General features: G+C 39.4%; 1 protein-coding gene across 1 annotated transcript; it reads left to right on the forward strand.

The window, feature by feature from the left end:
• The first annotated feature begins 496 nt into the window (after positions 1-496).
• On the forward strand, positions 497-23,809 carry erbb3b (erb-b2 receptor tyrosine kinase 3b). Its single transcript, XM_042492049.1, has 28 exons — positions 497-610; positions 3,888-4,042; positions 4,150-4,336; positions 4,898-5,023; positions 5,118-5,180; positions 5,337-5,455; positions 6,773-6,914; positions 8,221-8,334; positions 8,416-8,533; positions 8,619-8,692; positions 11,429-11,519; positions 12,670-12,872; positions 13,360-13,492; positions 13,588-13,681; positions 15,042-15,199; positions 15,295-15,351; positions 16,860-17,001; positions 17,135-17,254; positions 17,361-17,459; positions 17,958-18,143; positions 18,228-18,383; positions 18,514-18,589; positions 18,699-18,845; positions 18,926-19,023; positions 19,731-19,907; positions 20,018-20,089; positions 20,891-21,182; positions 22,068-23,809. Exons 1-28 carry the CDS (start codon positions 538-540, stop codon positions 22,949-22,951), a joined length of 4,356 nt encoding a protein of 1,451 aa, XP_042347983.1. The 5' UTR covers positions 497-537; the 3' UTR covers positions 22,952-23,809.
• The last annotated feature ends 668 nt before the right edge of the window (positions 23,810-24,477 follow it).

Genomic DNA, 24,477 nt, shown 5'->3' on the forward strand with positions numbered 1-24,477 from the left:
TTTATATGTAGGCCTAATGTGTTTGTTGTGAGGTATTTTATTCATCACGACATGAAACATACAAACAAACTATTATTAAAAATATTCAGACTAAAGCTTACAAGATTTTACCAATTTTGATGCTCAGTGCAACATTTACGGCTGCAGCTCAACAAAAAAAAAATGACGGACCAGTCTCTCATTGGTGAATAAATCAGACCTCTGGCCAATCACATGTCCCTTTCTGGGAGGGGAAACTCAGCTCCAAAATAAACTGCCACTTGTTCGTTGTTTTCAGTTTTTCAGTTGGCGCGGTTTATCCTGTCTTATTCTGTCTTATGTTTTGTGCAAAGTGTCCTTCACTTTGACTACATGATATTGGATTTAATTCTCACTCACTCTCTCTCTTTTTCAAGTTTCCGAGCGTGGAACTGACTTTTTAAAAATTTGTTTTTTTATAAATCTATAAAAAATATTTCTACACAATATAGGCTCCTATGAGGACTAGAGAAACCTGTGGGATATGATCATATTTCACTGAAAAGATTTGATATCAACATGATCCAGTGGCAAGTCATATTATTGTGTGTGACATGGAGGCTACAAACAGCATCATCCCAAACCCATGAAGGTAGGGGAACTTAAAATTACATATCAGAAACTTTGTCTAGCCTGTTTTGGTTTACATTATTTAAACTTTTATTTATTCATTTATTTTATTTATATGTTGTGCCTACTGTAAAACAGAAAATACATATATTGTTCCTCTTCTTATATTTTATATTAATAATTAATTTTTAATTTTTCTGCTTGAATTCATCTGTCAGCAGTTACTCTTAAACATCTGCCTGCCCTGAAAGGTCACGGCTTCTAACCTGGTATGCGACTATATTTCATGGAAAAGAATAGAATAGAATAGAATAGAATAGAATAGAATAGAATAACAAGCATGGATGTCATGTAGACTTGTCAAATATGATAAGAGGGATACATTTTATAAAACTATTAAGCCTCATCTCCTCTTTTTCCTTTGTCGATATTATTTATCTAATTAATAATTTTAATTAATTTTACTGTTTGAACTCACCTGTTGCAGTTACTCTTCAGCATTTACCTACTTTGACCTTTCAAATTCAATTCAATTCAGTTTTTTGAATTGAATTGAATTGAATTTGAAAGGTCAAAGTTTCTTTGTGTAATAGAATAGAATAGAATAACACAGATGTCATCTATTCACGTGAGAGGTGAAGAAGGCCACATTTTAACATTTACTTTTCCCCATGTCTCAAATCACACGGTACTTACTGTGCTGTCTTCCTTAAGAGCTTTTTTACGGTCATTACAGAGCTTGAATCAAGGCCTTTAATGCAGCAATATATCAGCACTTTATATACTGTTAGTGATGAATTGAAACAACTTTAATGTCATAGTGGAGACGAAATTGCCTGCATGGCAATGACCCCAGTTGTTAGGAGCTACAGAGAGCAGTTCTGTTTATGAGCAATCTGCAGAGGATTGTTTTTGTTTTAACAGTCACTCATTTTCTTAAGGCTGTTTTGTTGTTTGGATTATGCAGGTGTGTTTGTGCATGCATGTGAGTTTTAAATGCTGTAATAGACAGAATTATCATGCAGCTCTCCCAAATGAACTGTGAGCTCTACTTCTATTCTGTATTTAATCAAGAAAGAAGCACGCATAATTAAGTGCATGGAGAAATGTTACAGTAAAGTCATCAGTCAACATGAAATTCTCCACAAAAATACATGCAACAAGCCCAAAACATTGTTTATAGAGGTGGTTTATACCTCTGCATGTTCCCAAAGAAGACAGGAAATGCGACTCGTTTTATGACTGCAGGTGCCTGGTCTTTTCACATTAAGGGCCAGCGCCACAGTTTTTGTTGCTCACTACGAGATGGTGTGCATGTCTCTTTCCGTTCACGATATTTCCCTTCCCTCTGCCAAAAAAGTCCTACTCACACATGGCCCTATTGTCTGTTGGTATGATCTCAGCAACGCAGACCCCTCAGACACACACACACATACATACGTATGCACCATGAACACACACAGAAGCACTGTCTGTCACTGCATCACTCTTCAGTCACTAGGACACACTGTCCACATTTATAGCTTCATCACAATGAGGAACTTTGTCTGAGAAGAGCCCCTCTCCCTCGACCCTTGGCCTCCACTCCATCAGCCCCAGGCCTGCACTGCTGCGTGTACCACGGTTACAGCCTGCCTGTTTCACTCTTCTTCACATCAAACTCTCCAGACAACACAGCAGCACACACAGGATCAACAAAAGTCACAAACCCATAAATATTTTGAAAACTATATAGCCCTAACACTCAAAGGTGCACCATTTTTAAAGAACCATACTTGTGTTTTTGCATGTTTCAGCTCCTTTACAAATTATTAACTGCAATTTTTTTTTTATACTATTAGTTTCCAGTCATTTCTTGATTGTATTAAAATAAATCAGCAGACAACAGATATAAAACTCACTGGAATTGTGTATTGCATCACAGGCTGCAATAATCTTGATCAAAATCACAATATATTTGTATTGCATGAAGTGCATTTTGTTGCCATGATAAATGACAAAACATAATACAGACTTAATGTTCAATGTGGTGGATTGCACAATAACATTTAAAGAGTCTGCTGATTTACTTAAAAAAAATATAGAAATGAGCAGAGATAATATAGTGCAACATTAGTGGCAGTATAGTTTGCTTTGCTTGATTAGTTAGTTGTGATGTAAAGTACACGTGATCTGTAGTAAACAGACTATTCATGCAAAAACACTGGCATGGTCCTTAAAAATGTGGTCCAGCAAGTAAAACTGATATACTGACCCACATTTATCTTCTTTGTCCCTAAATCAGCCTTAGAGTTTCCATTGTTTTCGTCAAGCAGAGAGCAATATAAAGAGACTCTAGTCATAAGACTTGACTGTCAGACTCGAGTCACAGATTTGATAACTGTAGACTTGACAATATCAAGAAAAGATTTGCAACTCGACTTGGACTTAAACACCATGGACTCGTGACTTAATTTGGACTTGAGCCTTTTAATCTGAACATACAGTACTTGAAACCTTCCCTAAAACACCAAGATTAAAAAGTATGTTATTTTAAAAGTGTGCCATGAAGCAATTCATTTACCAAATCAATTAATATCCCTTTTTTAAAAGGTTTGATTTAAAAATCTAAGACTTTTTTATGCATTGAATAGATATATTTCTCTCAAATTTTGGTCACAAAGTTGTTTAAATCTGTGTCTGTGAACACTTCTCCCTTTCCAAGATCATCCATCCACCTGACAGGTGTGGCATATCAAGATACTGATTAAACAGCATCAATAACGCACAGGTGTGCTTTAGGCTGGTTACAGTTAAAGACTACTCTAAAAGTGCAGTTTGATCACACAACACAATGCTACAGATGACACAAGTTTTGAGGGAGTGTGCCACTGACATATTGACTGCAGAAACGCTCACCGGAGCTGTTGCCCGTGAGCTGAGTGTTCATTTCACCACCGTTAACCATCTCCAATGTTGTTTCCATTAATTTGTCAGTATCTAATGAGTGCATAAAAAACTTAGATGTTTAACTTACACCTGTGAAAAATTGGAGCAAACACAAAAGTGTTAAGTTAACATTTTTGTTCAGTGTGAATATAAGTTTTAAAAGCATTTATGATTTGTGTTTATGTAATGTATTAATACTTTGTTGTTAGAAAAAAAATACATTTGGTGAAGAGCATGTGATGACTTGTTTAGGACTTGAAACTCAAAGTTTAGGACATGGGACTTGACTTGGGACTTGAGTGTAAAGCCTTGCACAAACAATGACTAGATCCCACCTTTGATAATGTGTCTTCGTTCCCTGTGTATGGCAGTGGTGTGTCCTGGTACGCAGAACGGACTGAGCTCCACAGGTTCTCAGGAGACACAGTACAACCTGATAAAGGACCGGTATGACGGTTGTGAGATCATCATGGGAAACCTGGAGATCACTCAGATTGAGAGTAACTGGGACTTCTCCTTCCTCAAGGTAAAAAAAAAACCAAAACATCCCTTTCACTCTGCTCTGTCTTTTAACTGATTAGTATTTATAAGGTGTAGAAATGTGCTATTCTTGTTTGTTTTTTTTTCCTCCAGACAATCCGCGAGGTGACCGGCTACGTCCTCATTGCCATGAACCACTTTCAGGAGATTCCTCTTGGGCAGCTGCGGGTCATCAGAGGAAACAGTCTCTATGAGAGACGCTTTGCTCTCTCTGTTTTGTTCAACTACCCTAAGGATGGCTCCAATGGCCTGCGGCAGCTGGGGCTCGCGAATCTGACAGGTAGAGAGGGTTAACCACTAAAACAAAAGCATGGACAAATAATGTCCTCTATGCAAGGTGTAAAATGTGCTTTTCTGAAATTTAAGCATCCCAAACAGTGAGAACAAAGGTGACTAAGTAGCACTAAAAATGGAATGTGGCCTCAGTCATGGCCTGCCCCCCGGCCACTTCTTTGGGGCACCACTGTGGGCTGCTCCTGGGGAAAGTGGGATTTAAGAAGTTTGTAGCTTAGGAAGCTTCTTCCCACTCCTTTTCAGACATGTCTGTATGCTTTGTGTATGTTTACATGATCATTCTTTCCTTTCCTTTTTTTATATGTTTGAAATAAATTTCACCCCACCTCAAAGCAGATTTGGGGCCTATTTTAGGGGCCCAGCTGTTTGTTTGAGCAGGCAGGCCTGTACATCTTCCCTTGAACCTGCTGGTATACGCCTTGGAAGTATTTTATTTTTTACCCAGTATATAGGCCTACAGACACTGTAATTTGTAGGCTGGACTGACATATGCCAAAGGATATCCTGTTTGCTTTGTCTGCATAATTTCTTGCACATTTCTTTGCAGAGATCCTGGAGGGAGGAGTGCAGATTATCAACAACAAGTACCTGAGTTATGGCCCCTGGATCTTCTGGCAAGATATCATCAGGGACAACAGTGCTCCTATTGACATCCAGTACAACGGAGAGAGAGGTTAGTGCTAGCATAATCCTATTTCAGATATTCCCAAATTATCTCTAGATTGTCTCTTTCTTGTAACTACTGCCTGTCTTTCTCTGTCTCTCAGGCCCATGCCACAAATCGTGTGGGGATTACTGCTGGGGGCCAAATGAGGACCAGTGTCAGATCTGTGAGTGCACAATTGTTCTGATTTTCTCTCTTCCCTCCATCTTTCTCCTCTCTTTTCACAGACAGAGACACACAGAGACAGAGCAAGACACAAAGGCACACACATGCACATTGGTGACCTCTGTTCAACCCGTCTCTCCTGTGTGTCTCTCCTCAGTGACTAAGACAGTGTGCGCTCCACAGTGTAATGGCCGCTGTTTTGGGACGAGCCCCAGGGACTGCTGTCACATAGAGTGTGCAGCGGGATGTAAAGGCCCTCTGGACGTGGACTGTTTTGTAAGTGCTTCATCTTTGAGGCAGTATTTGCAGACACTTTTACTGAAGGATTTCATTCCTTAATAACAAAGGACACTATAAAAAAATCAATTATATACTTCCAATGACATTTGATTCTAATTTTATATGCATATGTGAAAGTCAGAAAGAAGTTTCTAAGGACCTTACAACTGGATTTTATGCAATTACAAACAGTGCATGCTTTTGATTTAATGTCCATCGTTCAGGCAGCTGCTGGTTTTTCTTACAGTAACAGTGTGGTATGGAAATCCCCTTGCAGACACTTGAAATTTGCTGACTGTCAACCAACTCATTTTATGTTTTGATGTTATGCTAATGTACAGTAATACACATGTGCACGCAAAACTCTTTTGTTGGTTCATCAGATATTTGAGGCCAAACAGGATTAACATTGTTCTTTTTGATACATTAGAGTCTTTTTTTTTATTTTTCTGGGTTTGATTTTCAAATAATATAGTTTGTGAAAACAATAGTTTATGGCAGCTGGCTATAAGGCAGGATTACTCAACTTATTTTGCTTGGGGTCCACACTTAAAAAATGACAGCAGCCTCATAAGCCTACATGTTTCTAGGATTTTTGGACATCAAGGGCTTGGACCTCTGTCAGGGGTCCTCCAGAGGTACTTTTTTGGTGAACAAACTCTATTTTAATGCTCTTGTATGCTCTCTGGTACCTTACGTGTACAAAAGCCATTCCCGGTATGAATCAATTTATTTTTACTGTGAATAAGAAAATGACACTCTATTGGGAGCCAGATTTGACCTGCAGTCCATAAATTGAGTATCACTGCTTGGTGCCTGGAGACTGAGAGACTGAGTCCACAGCCATGCTAGCAGCTGTGAGATTCTACCATGGATGTATAGGGATCTGGATTCAGCGTTAGAGGCAGGGCCCCGTTCATTCCCATGAACATCGCTCAGCGGCGCATGAAGCCAAAAAAGTTCAATTTCCTGGGTATGTTCCTGTACTAAAGTTGTTGAGATATTTCAGTCTGGACTGGCCAGACATTTTCCATCCCTATAGAGCCATGCTGCTACCACGACTAAAATGTAACCTAGAGCTTAAACAGTGTTATTTTGGAATGCAGCTAGAAGTCATATCAACCAGAAGTCATTTCTATGATTCCAGTGAAAACATGCAAATTCATGGTTATACGTTTTCTTTAAGATGATTCCTTTACACTATGGACCTCAACAGTAGTCACAAATTTGACACATGGAATGTCAGTGTTTTTTCGAATGGATATCTTATTTCATAAAACGTAAATATTTGTGTGTATGTGCATACTTGTACAGGCATGTCGTCATTTCAACGACTCTGGAGCCTGCGTGCCCCAGTGTCCCCAAACTTTGATTTATAACAAGCAGACGTTTCAGATGGAAACCAACCCTAACGCCAAATATCAGTACGGATCCATCTGCGTCTCCCAGTGTCCCAGTGAGTCACCTGTGTTTGTGTGTGTGTCTGCATACTCAACATGTTGTCTTATTACTTTTGGTGCAATGTGGAACATAAAACCACCTTTTATGTGGATGTCTAATCAGTGTTGAGAGCAAATGATTGGAGCAGTAAATTCTTAAGTGTGTGCTATATTGGCCAATAAAGCTGAGCTCTCCTGCTTGCGGAGCTAGCAGTGCCTAGATATATCAGTATACATTACATCGCCAACCTGGCCTATAGCTTTTACTTTGTTGACGAAAACATGGTAGGTTATTAGGTGACAAAAATACTCACTCACTGGTCATTATAGCTCTCTGCCTTGCTGGCCGTGGTTGTTTTTTCCACTTTATCTTTGGGATCCTGTAAAAGATCTCTAGCACACCTTTGTCCAACTGAGGAGTAAAACTTCCACACATCCTAACATGTCGAATCCATCCGTCCGTCCGTCCATCCATACATCCAACCAACCAACCAACCAACCAACCAACCGTTTTCAGCCACTTATTGGGTCGTGAGGACTTCAGGTTAAGTAAGGTATTCCAGTTGTCTCTCTCCTCAGCAACATTTTTCAGCTCTTCCTGGGGATTCCCAAGATGTTACCAGGCCAGATGAGATTGTCAGCAATGGCATCCAAGAAAAACTGCCCACTTAAAAGTAATTGAAGCGGAGTGACTCAGTTTCTGTTGGCGTAGGAGGACAATTTGAGAAAATGCCCCACCATCAGTCTGGGTCTGCTTTCAGAGACTCAGGTTCTCTATGTTCCCGCCCTCCATATCCTCTTGCAGCCTCCGCTTCTGTTCGCTGCATTTCTTATCTGTAATGTTATACCCTGGCTCAAATAAATACATCTGAATGTCTGAGTCAGCCAATACCCTGTAAAATGTATCCTCGTCCATGCACTTCTATTTTTGGATGCCACTTTCAATGTTGGACACGTATTTAGTTTGCAATACAAGCAAAGAGAGCAAGAAAGTTCTGTTTTTAAGTGCTGTCCAGAACACGTTTGAGATGGAAGGTGGAAATCTAAGCTGAAATAGCATGAAGTTCATTTTTGCATCCAACTATGCCACTGACACATCAAATCACGGCGCTGGATGTAGGAGGAGCAACAGATTTTGCATCTCTGAACTCAGCTTTCTCAATCAATGTAGCCCACACTGGGGAATTTAATACCTCAATTGTCTACATTTGCCATCAATTCTGAGCAGAATTCCACATAAAAGGAGGTCTTTTTTTCCTTTAACTAACCCTCCTGATATTGAAAACCTCATCATCACTGTGTTTTTTTTTCTGGTTCTTGTAGCCCACTTTGTGGTGGACGGTAGCTCCTGTGTGAGCGCTTGTCCTCCAGACAAGATGGAGGTGGAGCGAGAAGGCCACAGGCAATGTGAGCTCTGCAGTGGACTCTGCCCAAAAGGTTAACACAAATAAATATTTTCCACTTCCTACATTGAGTTTCTTTGTTAGTCAGCAAAGCTAATGATGGTCGTCCCTGTAGTGTGTGAAGGCACTGGTGCTGAACACAGACAGACTGTGGACTCCAGCAACATCGACAGCTTCATCAACTGCACCAAGATCCAGGGCAGCCTACACTTCCTGGTCACTGGGATTCTTGGGTAATTTTTCTGCCCTGCCTGAGGGGACTCAGATTGCAGTGATGCATGGTCAGCTTGTTCATATTGTGTGTTTTATTCCTCATAGGGATGACTTCAAAAACATCCCACCACTGGATGCCAAAAAGCTGGAAGTATTTCGCACCGTCAGAGAAATAACAGGTATGTGCATATACAGTAAAATTTGTTGAAGCTGCCTATATTAACTGTTGTGTATATTTACTCTGAATGCCCATTCAGCATTCACAGTATCTCATCTTCTATATGTTTTTTGGCATCTAACTTTCAGCTACATAAAGCATTCAACTATGCTTTCGCATACTTTCAGCTAGAGACTTCATTTAAACTTTAAACAGGTCGCAAGACCTTAAACTATTCAGACATTATTCAGCTCTTTGATATCTTTTACCATTTTTTTTAAAATTGCAGTTTAAGTTTCATGCTGTTTTCAGACGTTTTCTGAGTTTGTGGGATGGAATGTTCAGAGCTAGAGTGGGTAACAACACTGATGGCATCACTCAATCAAAAAGTGAAAATCTGAGCTGTACATCAAATACTTCGAGGACTTTTTCTGCTGGAGTTTGAAAAAAATATACCCTGCTGGAAGCGAACCGAGACCAGCTGAGAACAAACCAGCAGTTCTGACTACCAGACAATTTAGGACTACAGGACCCTGGGATCTGGTTTTTCTTGTACTTGGTAAGACGAGCAGCACAATTTACTCAGTTAATGAGGGTCCATGAGGACAAAAATATAGATCTGATCCAATCAGAACCGTCTTATACACAACAATCCATCAATTCACCTCAAATCTGCATCTGAACTGAAAACTTCAGGTCCTTTAAGGCACAGATTAAAGTATATCTTGAACACTTTCCCATCCAGCTAGCTAACTTACCTAGCTTGACCCACAGGGCTCACATGTACTTACCTGTCCTCTGTTCCGTCCTCGGTGGCCCACTTTGGAAATTCAGATATTCACAAGGTAAAACTGTTGTGATATAAATGCAAGGTTTGAAATTTCACTCATCCCAAGCACTTCTGTGTGATATATCTCAGGCAGGGTTTGAAGCCACATTGTAGTTGCTGTTCTACATTGGCAGTTCGCGTCCTTATCCCCTGACCGTTTTTGGCGCCAATGAACTCTCCCAAGAAGAAAGAGAAAGACGAGGAAAAAAAAAGTTCACCTTAATCAACTTGTCGAGAAACAAAGTTTCCTGCACACTGAAAACTATTGTGATGTTCTTTAATCCTGCTCTACAGATCCTTTAGGTAGTTCTAGAGCTTTTTTTTTAGGTGATTCTACAGATTCTTTTGGTGGTTCTGAGTTCTGAGTTTTGATGTAGTGTAACTTCTGAGTGTTGAATCAGTTTGTTGTCGAGCTGTTTGTCTCATGAAGTGAAAACAGGTCTCAGTGTGGTATTGTCCCAGATGGTCTGGTGGTTAGGGCTCCTGGTATGTATTCAGCTAATGTGGGTTCACTTCCAACTTTGGGAGTTGTTTTTATCAAACTTCAGCAGAAATGTCCTTGAAGTATTGGCCGTTCACCTTGGATCATCACTTTATGAGATTCTTTTTGTGTGTTTGTTAGTTCAGTTCTGCAGAACTGATGAAGCCTCTCACATGAGAGGTGAAATGTTCTCAAGAAACTCAAGAAAGTCCAGTTGCCTGTGATGATGGGGGTCTCAGATGCTCTGGTGTACAGGACTCCTGATTTGTACCCTGCTGTTCTGGTTTCACTTCCAGCTTTGGGAATTTTCCTTCTTTTTCATCAAACTCCTGCAGAAAATGTGCTCAAAATATTTGATGTTCTCCTCAGATTGTCACTTTTTGAGATTATTTTTGTTTGTTTGAATCTCTGAAGTGAATCAGTCCAGATGGACTTACTAAAGTGTCCTGCAGATGTTCTTCTTCATGAAGGAGTCAAACACACTGTCTTCTATGGACTAGTGGTCAGGACAGCTGGTTTCCAGCTGAGTAACTGAAGTTCACTTCCTGCTTTCCTGCTGCAAATTTACCTAAGAGATGTGGCCACTGCTATTAATCCTATTCCTGTATATAGTTACTTAGTACTTGGTGTAGGAGTAGTCACTCGTCAAATTTCTTCTGCAATCTTCTAGTTGATGCTATGTGTTTCATGTTTTGCGTACTATAGTAGAGTGAATGCAGTAGTAGTTGTTAACGTACCTATCCACACAGCAGTATATGAGACAGGTAATTGTGAAAAGGAAAATGGTCGTTGGTAATTTGTGTGACTGTATCCAACAACAGCGGTGGGGTCACAATCGTTCCCATTTTACAGCTAAACAGTACACTAAAATATGTTTCTAAAAACATTTGAGGTAAGAAACAGGCAATGTAGTAACAGAATCTTGTTTTGTGTTTGATTAGTGTTGCCCAGGTTAACAGTTTGACCACACACGATCAGTGATTGACATGACTGACAGCTGCTCTAGAGATTCCTCTGCTGTAATTGGTTGTTTTCAGTGAGCCGTGGTCAGTTCTTGTGAATGCCATTGGAGGCAGTAGGAAGAGCAGGAGGGACATGAAGGTTATTTTCATTAAAAGTTACCAACTGTAGCTTTAACATGTACAAATACTATTATATACTTTGAAGTATTTTTTCAAAAGAATTTGTATTAATTTTATCATGACAGAAATTTTTTAAAGACTGCTCAATATTATAATATTTAGTTACGTTCAGTCATAGTAATACAGTTGACAGTAAAGAAACATAAGTCTTGGACACAAGACAGCAGAATGTGTTCTCTACACTTGTTGCAAATATCCATCTAATAATCTGGAAAACTGCCAAATGCAATATGTTTTTCGTGTCCTGTAGCACTCAGAGCTACCTTCATGGTTCTTATGCCTTAATGTTATGACTTTGTTTGTCAGATATCTTAAACATCCAGTCATGGCCCAAAGAACTCAACGACCTGTCTGTTTTCTCGAGTCTCACAACCATTCAAGGGAGGTCGCTCTACAAGTAAGACTTGTTTACACACAACAATGTGCATGTTTGTTAATGTGTCAGTCGAATTCAGCCCCATGGAAATTGATGTACCTGAAAATTAAATCAGTAAAATTAACCCGATAAAACAAACAATCTGTCATCAAAATTACTTTTTTATGGCAAGAGCAGATATTTAAAAGGTGTCAAAGCCACTAAGATTTAGTGTTGCATACATTTAACCCTTTGAAACCTAAGCAAATTGGCTTGATTTCTTTCAGAAATTGAGAAGACAGTGAGCAATAACAGAAGAAAATGCCCAAAAATTGACAAGAAATCAGTATAAAGTATGAGAAAATTACCTGAAAATTAGTTAAAAACAAAAGAGAAGGAAAAAAAACAAAACAAGAAAAAGGCCTAGAAATAACACTGACAATTAGTATCATTTTCTAACATTATTTAAAATATATAATTTTCTCTAACTTTTTCCCAGACATTTTCCCTTGCTTTTTAAAAATACATTTACTAAATTCTTGCAATTTGTGAAACATTTATTATCAAGTTGCCTTTTTCCCATGTTTTTGAAAGAAATGACACCAGTTTGCTTGGGGTTCAAAGGCCTAAATACTTGTGAAAGAAAGGTGATGTTGCTCCAGGCTTCAAATGATTTTAAGGGTTAACCTGCTTTATGCCTCTGGCTGGCTCTGATTTTTTTGTCATGCCTAAACTCACGTCTGTCTGTATTACATGTAGAGTGTGTTGCATAACAATGTGTCATCACTCCTCCCTCACATACTCCACACGCTCCTCTCTGCTATAAGCTGCTCTCTGTGTTAACACATCATGATGAGCCCCCTGAGCACTGTGCTGACACTTTCTAACCTCTCTTCTCTCTCTGCTGCACAGCTGTGAACAGGTATACGCTGTGTTTGTGTGTGTGTGTGTGTGTGTGTGTGTGTGTGTGTGTGTGTGTGTGTGTGTGTGTGTATGTGAGCCCTATAATGCAGACCTCCAATCGGCATGCAGTTTGACTTAGAGCTAAAGCACAATCTGCATATACAAAGCAGACTTAACAGTTCTGAGTATTTCTTTGATATTTGCTCTTTTTCAAATATTTCTCTGTTTAATTTATACTTTTTTTTTTTTTTAATTTCTCTTTTCTGTTTTGTCCGTCCTCAAACTGAAGGCGTTTTTCTCTGATGGTGATGCACATCCACACTCTTACCTCACTGGGTCTGCGCTCTCTCCGGGAGATCAGTGATGGCAGCGTGTACATCAGTCAGAATGCCAATCTCTGTTACCACCACACTGTAAACTGGCCGCAGCTGTTCAGAGGCCACAGAGTTCGAGTCAACAACCTTAACAACAACAGGCCACTGGCAGAGTGCGGTGAGGAGAGACCAAAAAAATAAACGGTCTATAATCCAAATTAAACATTGTTATCTTTGGTTGTTCCATTTTTTTTTTTTTATCGAGGGCTAACATTTATTCATTAATCAATTAGTTGCTTTGTCAATAAATCATGAATGGTTTTAGTGTTTCCAAAATCCTAAGATTGCATTCTCAGATGTCTTTGTTAATAACACAAAGATATGCAGTCTACTGTCATAAATGAGTAAAGACACAGGAAAGCATTAACTTTTACAAAGCTGGAATCAGAAAATTTGGCCTTTTTTCCCATAACAATGATTATTAAATTATGATTAGTTGGTGTTTAATTTAATAGTAGCCAACTAATGATTTAAGTTGGTTCAGTTCTAGTTTTATCAATCTCAGTATATATATATTAAAGATACTTTGGTCCTAAAATTCATTCCATACACATCTGCTTCTTGAGTAGTTTCCTGATGCGTTTCTCACATTGTTGTGTGTACAGTTGCGGAGGGCCATGTGTGTGATCCGCTGTGTTCAGACTCAGGTTGTTGGGGCCCGGGGCCCGACCAGTGTCTCTCCTGTAGGAACTTCAGCCGAGACGGCACATGTGTGGGCAGCTGTAACTTTCACACTGGGTCAGTAGATGCATGAATGTGTTCATATTCTAACTGATGTGTGCTGTATTTATTTATTTTATCTGACTCTATATTTTGGAACATTGTGTTCCCAGAGCTCCCAGGGAATTTGCGGGCCCTGATGGCGAGTGTGTCGCCTGTCATCCAGAGTGTAAGCCTCAAAGTGGGAAAGTCAGCTGTACTGGACAGGTAATCACTTTCTATGATAGTACATTGTGTCTCCCTTGGTGCTTTTGTAAAAATACTCATTCGCTCTTCAAATTTTTTGGGGACATGACTCAAACTCAAACTCATTTTACTCATAAAATGTGTGTGGTATTTAATCCTAATGTTGTTGTTTTTTTTTTTTCATGTGATTTTTTTTCAGTTTTACCTTTACCACAATATAAGGCCATATCAAACATTTTGGATGAGGGAGCATGTCACCTGTCAGTTTTCTTATTCCTGTTGTTATTATTATTATTATTATATTTTTCTGCATCAGATGTAAGTTCGAATAATGATATACATATATATATATATATATAGAGAGAGAGAGAGAGAGAGAGAGAGAGACAGAGAGAGAGAGTATTTTAACAGTGTGGTATTAGTTCTTTTACTTAAGTAAAGTAGCTGCATGCTTCTTCCACCACTGTGTACATGTGGGTTATTTAAATACAGGAAAACTTGTTAAAAATAAACTAGGCTCCTAAAAAAAAATAGGCTCCTTTCCCAATTACTTTTTTTTCTAGTCACGGAAAACAGGTTAATAAACAGTAGAAAGCAGAATGGAGGCCAAAAGAGCTAAAATGTTTCTTTAGTTGTTTTTTTTCATATCTCTTACTTAGTCAGTCTCTCTTTCAGATTCACTGCTGACTAATTTGAAACTATGTTCGAGTGCTGCTTGAACGGATATGGACAGAATTTTTAGTAGTGCGTCACAGCATCATGTGGCTAAAGGGGCAAAACTAGTGCATCCAACTGGGTGTCGTCTTTCCATCACTCCCAATCAAAGCCAATCAGAGCTGGAGCCGATTAATATCCATGACTACAACAAAGTCATTTGACCCAGCAGTGAATGCTGATTACAACCTCTTCATTAAAGGCAAAATTCAGATGACAGCTGGACTTTAAGGGTTTTTTTATTGAGTGAAAAGGGGGCTACATAAATTCTGTCTACACGAGTTACTGTTTGCCCTGCATTAGAGGAAACATGTGTATCTAAATTATTGACAGAAACTTGGTTTGTGTTTCTCAGACAAACCTTTGATGCCCTGGTGACACCTTCTGCTCGACGTAAAATCTGCAACAAATCTTAAAATGCTGACAAAGTCCCTGCTTGCTTCCATTAAGATACTTTGTATTGATTCTCTGCTGCTCCTTGTCCATTATGTTAAAAATCCTATGCAGTAATGGTTTTTAATCATTTACTCTGTGTTGGATTCATTCTACACAAAAGAGCTTCTTGCGTTATTTCTTGGTTCACTGCAGGTTACGATGCTTCCCCATAGAGTAAATATACATCATCTCACTCATCACATTTTCCTGCCTTCCTCTCTTTCTATGACAGGGTGCAGACAAGTGTGTGGCATGTGCCAATCTTCGAGATGGTCCTTACTGCATGTCCTCTTGTCCCACTGGAGTGAACGATGGACAGAGGGGACTGATCTTCAAATACCCCAACAGGGAGGGTCACTGTGAACCATGTCACCACAACTGCACACAGGGGTGAGACTGAACCCAGAGTACATGTGTGTGTTTTCATGTGTCCATCCATAGATGTGTAACAATAATCAAATCAATGACGTGTTTATCTGTTACAGGTGCTCAGGCCCAGGATTGAATGACTGTTTAGAGGCAGCCAGGCTGGCAGTAAGTAGGTAAGTAGGTGAGCATTTCCCCCTGCTGGTGAATATAACTCACTACAATACTGTCAATTTGCATGATCTGTCCAAAACTGTGACACAGAGAGGATAGTTTTGCTATTAGGCCGATTTAAATTGCCAATTGTGAAAACAATTTTTCAAAAGTGCTGCATCTCTCTCTCTCTCCACTTCATGAACTCCACACTTAAATCTTTTATTTTGTTTTGAGACATTAACTTTCATTTCATAACTTTAGAACTAACCAACTTCAGAAACTGGAAGTATAACCGAGTAGGAAAAGTAAGTCATAATTCAGATCATACCTATTTGTGCCTTAAGACTATATTTTGTATGATAAGGAAAAATACCACAACATCTGTTCTGATTGTTCTAAAGTCTTCAAATCTGATACCTTTATACTTTGTGCAAGTATCTAACAGAACAGGTTTAAATATTTTAGATAATACTGTGTATATTAAATGTTTTATATACATTTTTTTAGACTGCATATTTTTGCATGTCTCTAATATATATAACTTGGTATAAGTAGATACCAAATAATAGATTCTGCTCCTTGTAGTTTCTGAGATGCAGCCATTTTTTTTTTCACACTATTGCTATTTATGCATCTTTCTATTTTTCCCAATAGTTCTTTATTCAATAAAGTAAAACTTTGCAAAACCTTTTCAATATATCTATCCTTTGCACATTTTTCAATTTACATGCCTTATTTGGGTGCTGCTAGCTAGTGTGCTTATATATGTATGTGACCTTTGAAATCATTATTGAGAAGATGTCGCATCCTATAGAAATCATACACAAAACTAATGTTAGTCTAAAATGCTATTTGTTTTGTCTAACCCCATAACATCTGGATTCTTCCAAAGCGTTCAGATACCTTTCAGAAGCATTTAAACCTCTGAAACCTGAGGAGATTTGTTTGATTGCTTTCAAAAACATGGACGAAAACAAGAAACTTGACAAGAAATGTCTTGAAAATTCCAAAATAAATAAAATAAGTAGTAAAAGGTGACAAAAAAAAGGCAAATTACTAGATGTTATCAAAAATGTATTTATAATTCTGGAAATTATATATTTAAAATCATGTTACAGAAAAAAAAACAATATATGTGTTATGTTTAGGTTATTTTTTATATTTTGTAAAGAAATCAAAACAATTTGCTCAGGTTTCAAAGGGTTAATATTTATGACACCCACCTCTTGCACCTTTTTTTCTTTTGTGATTGTGAATATTTATGGATGTCAAAGATGTTGCACACTTTCTCTTAAGCTCTGTGTAATTGGTTTGCTGCTGTCTGTGCACAATACCCATAAGAATATCTTCCATGCTTGTAAACTAATTAATGTCTCAGCAGCTGGAACAAACAGTTGCACTTAAAGCAACTTTGAAGAAACCTCATTTTTGATCAGTCAGATGTGCTTGTTGCAGTTGCCACTGCAGTGTCTGCTAAAGAACATCCCTGTATCCCTACACTGACATCTCTCTCTGCTTCACTCTGCAGCGGTCAGATCACAGGCATAGCTTTAGGAGTCCCGGCCGGTTTGATTCTCTGCCTGGTGTTGTTTTTCCTGGGTTTGCTGTACCACCGAGGCCTGGCCATCCGCCGCAAGAGGGCCATGAGGAGGTACCTGGAGAGTGGAGAGGTGAGACTTTAGGGACTGTACAACCTCATGAGCTGCCTTTGCTTTAAGTACAGCATGCATTTGTTTTCAGAGAGAGAGAGAGAGAGAGAGAGAGAGAGTGGATCATCTGGATATTGTTCTTGCTCTTTGGCAGAGCTTTGAGCCGCTGGGTCCCGGAGAAAAAGGTACCAAGGTTCATGCTCGCATCCTGAGACCCTCAGAGCTGAAAAAAATCAAAGCCCTTGGCTCAGGAGTTTTTGGTTCAGTGCACAAGGTATTTATTAAACCTCTTAACTGCCATTATAGTTTTAGTATGAGACTTACATAATTTTAACAAACTCATGTGAACTGACATGACTGTTCATTTATTTGTGTTTAAGGGTTTTTGGACTCCAGAGGGAGAAACAGTGAAGATCCCTGTGGCCATTAAAACCATCCAGGACAGCTCAGGCCGACAGACGTTCACTGAGATCACTGATGTGAGAATCAGAGCTTGAAGGAAGTTATGACATAACAGAAATAGCAATTAACCCCCTTTTCAAATTGCAATGAATAAGAAAGAGATGACAAAATAACCTGTCAATTAGCTATATATATATATATATGGGATGAGATATTTAAAATGTGGTTATATAAAAGCATAGATTTGTTTTTAATATTTACATTTTTTATTTAAACACTTTTCCAGTTCATTTCTTGTTTTTGTCCTATTACTGTTTTGTCTCTTTTTTTATTTCAGGTAATATTCTTGCATTTTTTCCCTAATTTCTTGCTAATCTTTGGTTCATCTCTTGTTAAGCTGCATATTGCCATCTTTCCATGTTTTTGAAAGAAATCAAGCCACTTTGCTCGGGTTTCAAATGGTTAATGTGACGTGTAAAATATTTCATACAAAATACACACAAACCATCAATAAGAGTGTCAGAAAAATGTCAAAAAAGTAAACTGTTTTGTTTTTTCTAACTCTCTCTGTGTAGCATATGCTGTCCATGGGCAGCCTGGATCATCCCTATATCGTTAGGCTGCTGGGCATCTGTCCAGGTCCCAGTCTGCAACTGGTGACCCAGCTTAGTTCACAGGGCTCCTTACTGGAGCACATCAGACACCACAAGAACAGCCTGGACCCCCAGCGTCTGCTTAACTGGTGTGTGCAGATTGCTAAAGTGAGTGCCTCTGGACTTTTTTGAGCAAGCAAATGTTATGAAGAAGATGTTCAGTTTTATATAGGGCTGCACTTTATGTCTCAGGGTATGTACTATTTGGAGGAGCACTGCATGGTCCACAGGAACCTGGCTGCCCGCAACATCCTGCTGAAGAACGACTACCAGGTCCAGATCTCTGACTACGGTGTCGCAGACCTCCTTTATCCTGACGACAAGAAATATGTCTACACTGACACCAAGGTTGTTCTGACTCATTCAGTTTGAGATACACTATGAATTGCTAAGTCACTGTTAAGAGGTTTCACTGTCTCCTCTACAATGGAAACAAACCAATCTGCATGACTTGTCGGCAATTTGTCTCTTAATCCAGACACCCATAAAATGGATGGCTCTCGAGAGCATCTTGTTTCGAAGATACACTCATCAAAGTGACGTGTGGAGTTATGGTAAGAGCCTGTGTGTTTGTGGGAGTGCGTGTGGTGTTATACACTCTGTACCAATAAAATAAACTTTTGGCAGGGAGCATTTAAATGTGGCGTCTCTATTCCCGGACAGGGGTGACAGTGTGGGAGATGATGTCATTCGGGGTGGAGCCGTATGCATCCGTTCAGCCTCAGGAGGTGCCGAGTCTGCTGGAGAAGGGCGAGCGACTGTCACAGCCCCACATCTGCACCATAGACGTCTACATGGTCATGGTAAAATGTGAGTATGATAAAATGTTTCAACCAGTATGCAAAAACATACAAAGAAATGATCTGATTTATTTAACTTTTTCTCTTTAGGCTGGATGATCGATGAAAATATAAGGCCAACCTTCAAAGAGCTGGCCAGTGACTTTACTCGTATGGCAAGAGACCCACCCAGATACCTTGTCATCAAGGTGAGGCGATCATGGTCATTTCAGCCAGAGGTGGAGCTGGGGGGCTGGCTTCTAGAGCTCCAGCCCTGAATGTTTTCTCATAGGCCCTGAATTTATGCTATTCCCTTAAGAAATCCAGTATAATTAAGTAAATGTACTTCTGTTGGCCTATTATTCAATACAGAGTGTAGAAGACCACATTTACTTGGCATTGTAATTTGTAAAAAGAGCAGCCCACATTATGAGGAATGGACTGCAGCAGATCTGTCAGCTAAACACTTTCTTTCTGTGAACTCTACTCCAGCATAGCAGGCTTGAAACTAGGGATGTCCTGATCTAATCTCAAACTACAGATTGGGGGCCGATCAAGGCATTTTTTGAGAGACTGGAGTCGGGAATATTTAGTTTATTGAGCATCCGATTCTTTTATGTCAGCTGCCACTCAGCTGTCCGTCTCTCCTCTCTGCTTAACTTAAGAGCAGCGGCTGATATATATATATGACACTGTTTAATTACGTGATTTACCAAAGTTAGAGGCACTTGTTAATGTCAGCTCAGTATGAGTCTCGTGTTTTACTTTCAGCTGTAACTCATGGTGTTTCTTCGCCCTGCTCTCTCTGGGGGAACATGCCCCTAAGCTCCCAATGTGTACATGTCTTGCTTGTTTTTCATCTTGCTACCACTGTCCACTTAGACCATAAACCCTTTACTTCCATGTATTTCTGTAGTTGGAAGGAGGAGAAGCTGCTTCGGTAGAGATCCATCGAAGAGAATCAGAACGTGGTCTTCTGGAGGCAGATTTTGGAGCTCAAGACGATGAGGGGCTGGAGGATGGTTTGACTACTCCTCCTCTCCAACACTCTCCATCCTGGAGTTTTTCTCGTTCACGGATTAATTCTTACAGGGTAATAAAATGCAACTTAAATCTGATACTTTAACAGTCTTTTAGGACTGTTGTGACTGGATCAGAGCCAAAGAAACCAGCACATAACACTTTTTCCCCCTTGATTTGTAGAGTGGTACCTCTCAGGTTGGACCCATTGGATACCTGCCAATGACCCCCAGCCCTGTGGACAGCATCCGCCAGGTGATATACACATTCACACATTGACACTAGTACATGCAAACAAACACATTCCCACTCTGCAGTAGCACAGGTGATACAGTGGATGTATTAAGCTGTAACTCTGAACAGCTTCTCTATAATCAGTATTATTGCACACTTTGCCAACAGCTGTGATAAAATAAATGTTATGACCCCGCCAGCGCTGCCAGCAGGTCGTTACTTCAGAAAGTGAGACCTATTAACCCTTTGAAACCTGAGAAAATTGGCTTGATTTCTTTCAGAAACCATTAAAAGAAGGCAATAAGCAACATATGAAGAAATTACCCAAAAAACAGCAAGAAATTTGTAAGAAATACAAGAAAAAGAGGAAGCAGAAGAAGAAGAAGAAGAAGAAAATGAGAAAATGACTTGGGGAAAGTGCTTAAAAAATTGTAATAATTCTGTAACCTAATTTTAAATATGTAACTATAATGATTATAAATATAGTTTTCACCTAGTTTTATCCCCTAGACACTTGTCCCTTGCTTTTCAAAAAAATAATTTTCTAAATCTATTAATTTCTTGCAATCTGTGGAACATTTCTTACCAAGTTGCTCATTGCTTCTCCCCCATATTTTGGAAAACATTGCACCAAGTCTCTCAGGGTTCAAAGGTTTAAATACTTGTGATCTGCGTCTGAAAGCAGCACTACAAAAGTGATGTTGCTCCAGGTTTCAAAGGGTAAAATGTGTGGTTCTGGTCCCACTGTGTTATTTTTTAAATAAAAGAATTAATTTTGTACAAGCTGCTGTATCAGTTCACATCTTTGCCTTTCTGTCTCAGCTCTGGCTTCAGAGGACTCGACTGAGCTCGGTGCGGACGCTGCCGGAGAGGTCAGAGTTCAGGGGGAGCGGCAGAGAGGCAGAGCTGCGAGAGGAAGGTTTATGGACGGGGAGTCTTCACCGGGCCAGGTTCGGCTCTGAGAGGGGTACTCCCCGAATATCCATCAACCGGCACAGGAAACTCTCATCAGCGTCAAGTCCATCCTCATATAAAGTGTGGACGGCAGAAGAGGAGGAGGAGGTGGACCACTATGGCTACGTCCTGGCTGGGTCACCTGTTACTCCAGAGAGAGGTAAACTACCAGCAACGAGACGGGAGCATGCTGAGTAATCAGATTATTTGCTTGACTCAGGGCTCCTACACATTCTCCATTTCAAAATTTAAAAACTCAGATTTCCAGACTTCTCTGTAAATTATTCAGAAAACATTTGACATCTAACAGTATGACTGCACTGGCTGCCTAGTCCAGAAACCATGGAAAACTTAATTCTGCTTAAATGATCTATTTATTTTTAGATATTCAACTTTTTTGTTTTGTTTTGGAAAACAGAAAAGGGGCGATAGCCTTGACACACAAATATTTTCCCATACTTTCTTTTAATTTTTCCTTACTGATCCAACCCTGGAAATGACTAAAATAAAATTCCATACTTTCTATACTTTTCCATACTGGGTACCCTGCTTAGAAAATATAATGGAGGATAAGGGCCATATTAAAAGTAAAATCTTAGCTTTGGAAAATATAGTTATTATATTACAAGAATTAAAGCGTATTTTCGAGAAAAAAAATGCTATGAGCGTGAAGTCATGATTTCAAGAAAATTATCGTTATGCTGTAGGATTAAACTTGTAAATTTAAGAGAAAAAAGTCGTAATATGAGAAGATTAAACATGGAAATTTGCAAGAAAAAAGGCATAATGTTATGAGATTAAACTCATTAATTAATTTATAAATTTACAACTACATTCTCGTAATATTATGACTTATTTTCCTCAAAATTACAACTTTATCCTCGTAATAGTATGATTTTATTCTTAAATTCTGTTTGTATTGTTTTTCAATATGGCCTTAATCCTCCTTTGTAATAAAATAATTGATAAATTACAGGATAAACAACACATAATTAAGGCTTCTTCCCGCTGATTTTCCTCCTTGTCATTCTGTTGTGTCTCACAGTTTGCAGAGCCTCGCACTCTGGGCAAAGACACTCAAGACTCAAGACTAATCTGTCTCTCGTGGTGATAAATCCCTCTCAGGACTACGAAATCATGAGCAAAGAGTCTGGTGCTTCTCCTTGCTTGACCGGCGGTGTCTTAACAGATGTCTCTTCGGTGGGGGTTTGCCGTAAAACACCACCTTTACCCTCTCCATCCTTCACGGCTCTGGATGCGGCTCATGTGGAAACTCTGACACCAGTCCCAGCTGTACAAAGCCAGAAAGTCGATGAGTATTGTGAAAGAGGTGTTACAGAGCAGAAAGACTTAACAGAGACACATGAGCTCACTGAGGACTGTGACGGTGGGATCAGAGCTGTGGTCGACCCAGGAGAGGCCGCTCAAGCGATAGGCAGGTATGAATACATGGATATCAGGCGATCCGACTCAACGGAGGGAGAGGATCCAGCATGGGAGAGACGTGGGAGTCAAACATCTGAAGCAGATGAAGCAGACCAAACAGTGGAGGTGTTGAAAAAAGAGCTTGAGGGGGAAGAGGAAGAGGAGAAATACCACAACAAAAATAAACAACACGCACTTCAGGGGTGCGGTATGGTCATGCCCAGGCCAGATGTGCTGACAGCTGGGGGAGATATGGTGGAGGAGTATGAGGAGATGACCAGATTTGAAGTGGTGCCCAGCGGGTGGGAGCAGGCAGACTACCAGAACCTCCCAGTGAAGGGGAGGGCTGTTTCTGAGGAGGTGGGTGGTGGCAGGTGTGCAGGAATCGGGGGATACATCAAGGTGTGTGCAGGCATGGGGGAGCCCGGCAGCAACACATCATTTGACAACCCTGACTACTGGCACAGCAGACTGTTTCTCAAGCCAGATGCTGTACGTACCTAATAATGTGGACTGGGACGGAGACATCGCAACAGTTACTTTACTTCCTGTCATAAATGTGGCTGTTTTGTAAAGTTTTCCAGCTTTTTATTTTCGCTTTCCAGTATTTAATTCACTTTGAGAAATAAAGTTGATAAAAGAAAGCACACTTTCACAGATTTACGCTGCAGAGGTGGGAGTAAGTCACTCATGTGTAAGTCTCAAGCAAATCTCAAGTCTTAGCCTTCAAGTTTCAAGCAAGTCCCAAGTTACTGTGGTCATGTGAAATTCTTTTACGTTCACTTTCTACATCACCTTTAAGACACATTCTTTTTCCTTTGTTTTGGGGTTTTGAATGATGGATACAGTTGTGGTGGTCATGTCACTGATTTTTGAGCTGCAGAAGTTAAATATTGCTGTTTCTCCTATTTTTTTTTTTTTTTTACTGACAACAACACAGTCCTTTAATGCAAATTTGATCATTTTTGGACTATTGTACACTCCTCCGTGATAGCAGACATGTGTTGGCCTCTGTTGGTTTGCTACATCCTAGAAGGTTGCCTGGTTGGAGTGCATTGCACTTGAAAATCACCCCATTGTGTTTCAAAAACCAAACTTATCTTTTCAATATCAAGAAAAATGCAAATATTTCATTAAAAAAGTCAAGTACTTTTAAGTCATCTGCCTCAAGTCTACGTCAAGTCCAAAGTCATGAATATCAAGTCAAAGCTATCAAGTCTTTTATCACTGTTATTCAAGCGAGTCTGACTCGAGTCAAGTCATTTGACTCAAGTCTACCCACCTCTGTCAGGCACTGTAAGGGTATAAAACCAAATTTGAGTTGATACAGACCCAAAGAGTTTGAAATACCATCAATACTTGCAGTATAGAGAGCAAAGCTGTTCTTTACACTACATGTTGGTCCACATACTGCAAGTGTTGTTGGCATTTCAACCTCTTTAGACTTCTTTATATTCTCCATGCACCTCGGAAAAAGGTGAAGTTGCTTACACTTGATACAGATTTTTTTGCTATGCATTTTGTACGAACTATATATGTGTGAAACTGTGATTGTTTCATCGTTACAAGATTTGTGTAATTATTAGCAGTAATATGAGGTAGCCATACCCTTTTTCTGTAGAGCAGTTTTTTGTACAATTTATTATAACATGAATTACTATATAAATGAGTAAATGTTACTATTTTGCAAATATAATATGACGTCATTGACTTGTGTAGTAAAGCAATAAAATTTCTACTTGAAAATATACATTCACTTGTTTTTTTATATCATATTGCAATATGATATATTATACATTGGCCTATTAAAAACAAGATAAATAAATTGTTATTTTTGCACATCTCCACCTTGTATGCAATCACACTGACACTAGCAGAAAATGAGATGGAGGCATGTGAATCGGTGACGCACTCGCGCGCGATTTGGTCAGAGGCCGATCGAAGATGACCAGAGAAGTGAGATAATACTGCCAGGGATTTTCCGGTTTCGTTCGAATACAGTTCAGACGCATGGGTTTACCAAAATTTTG

This window comes from Plectropomus leopardus, chromosome 8, assembly GCF_008729295.1.
Source record: "Plectropomus leopardus isolate mb chromosome 8, YSFRI_Pleo_2.0, whole genome shotgun sequence".
NCBI lineage: Eukaryota > Metazoa > Chordata > Actinopteri > Perciformes > Serranidae > Plectropomus > Plectropomus leopardus.

What these genes read in the sequence shown, in the direction of transcription:
- erbb3b (XM_042492049.1), top strand. Translation starts at nt 538, where the DNA reads ATGATCCAGTGGCAAGTCATATTATTGTGTGTGACATGGAGGCTACAA. An exon ending in GGTGTGTGCAGATTGCTAAA is followed by an intron (nt 18,144 to 18,227) that starts GTGAGTGCCTCT and finishes TTTATGTCTCAG; the next exon opens with GGTATGTACTATTTGGAGGA. An exon ending in AAGTGACGTGTGGAGTTATG is followed by an intron (nt 18,590 to 18,698) that starts GTAAGAGCCTGT and finishes ATTCCCGGACAG; the next exon opens with GGGTGACAGTGTGGGAGATG.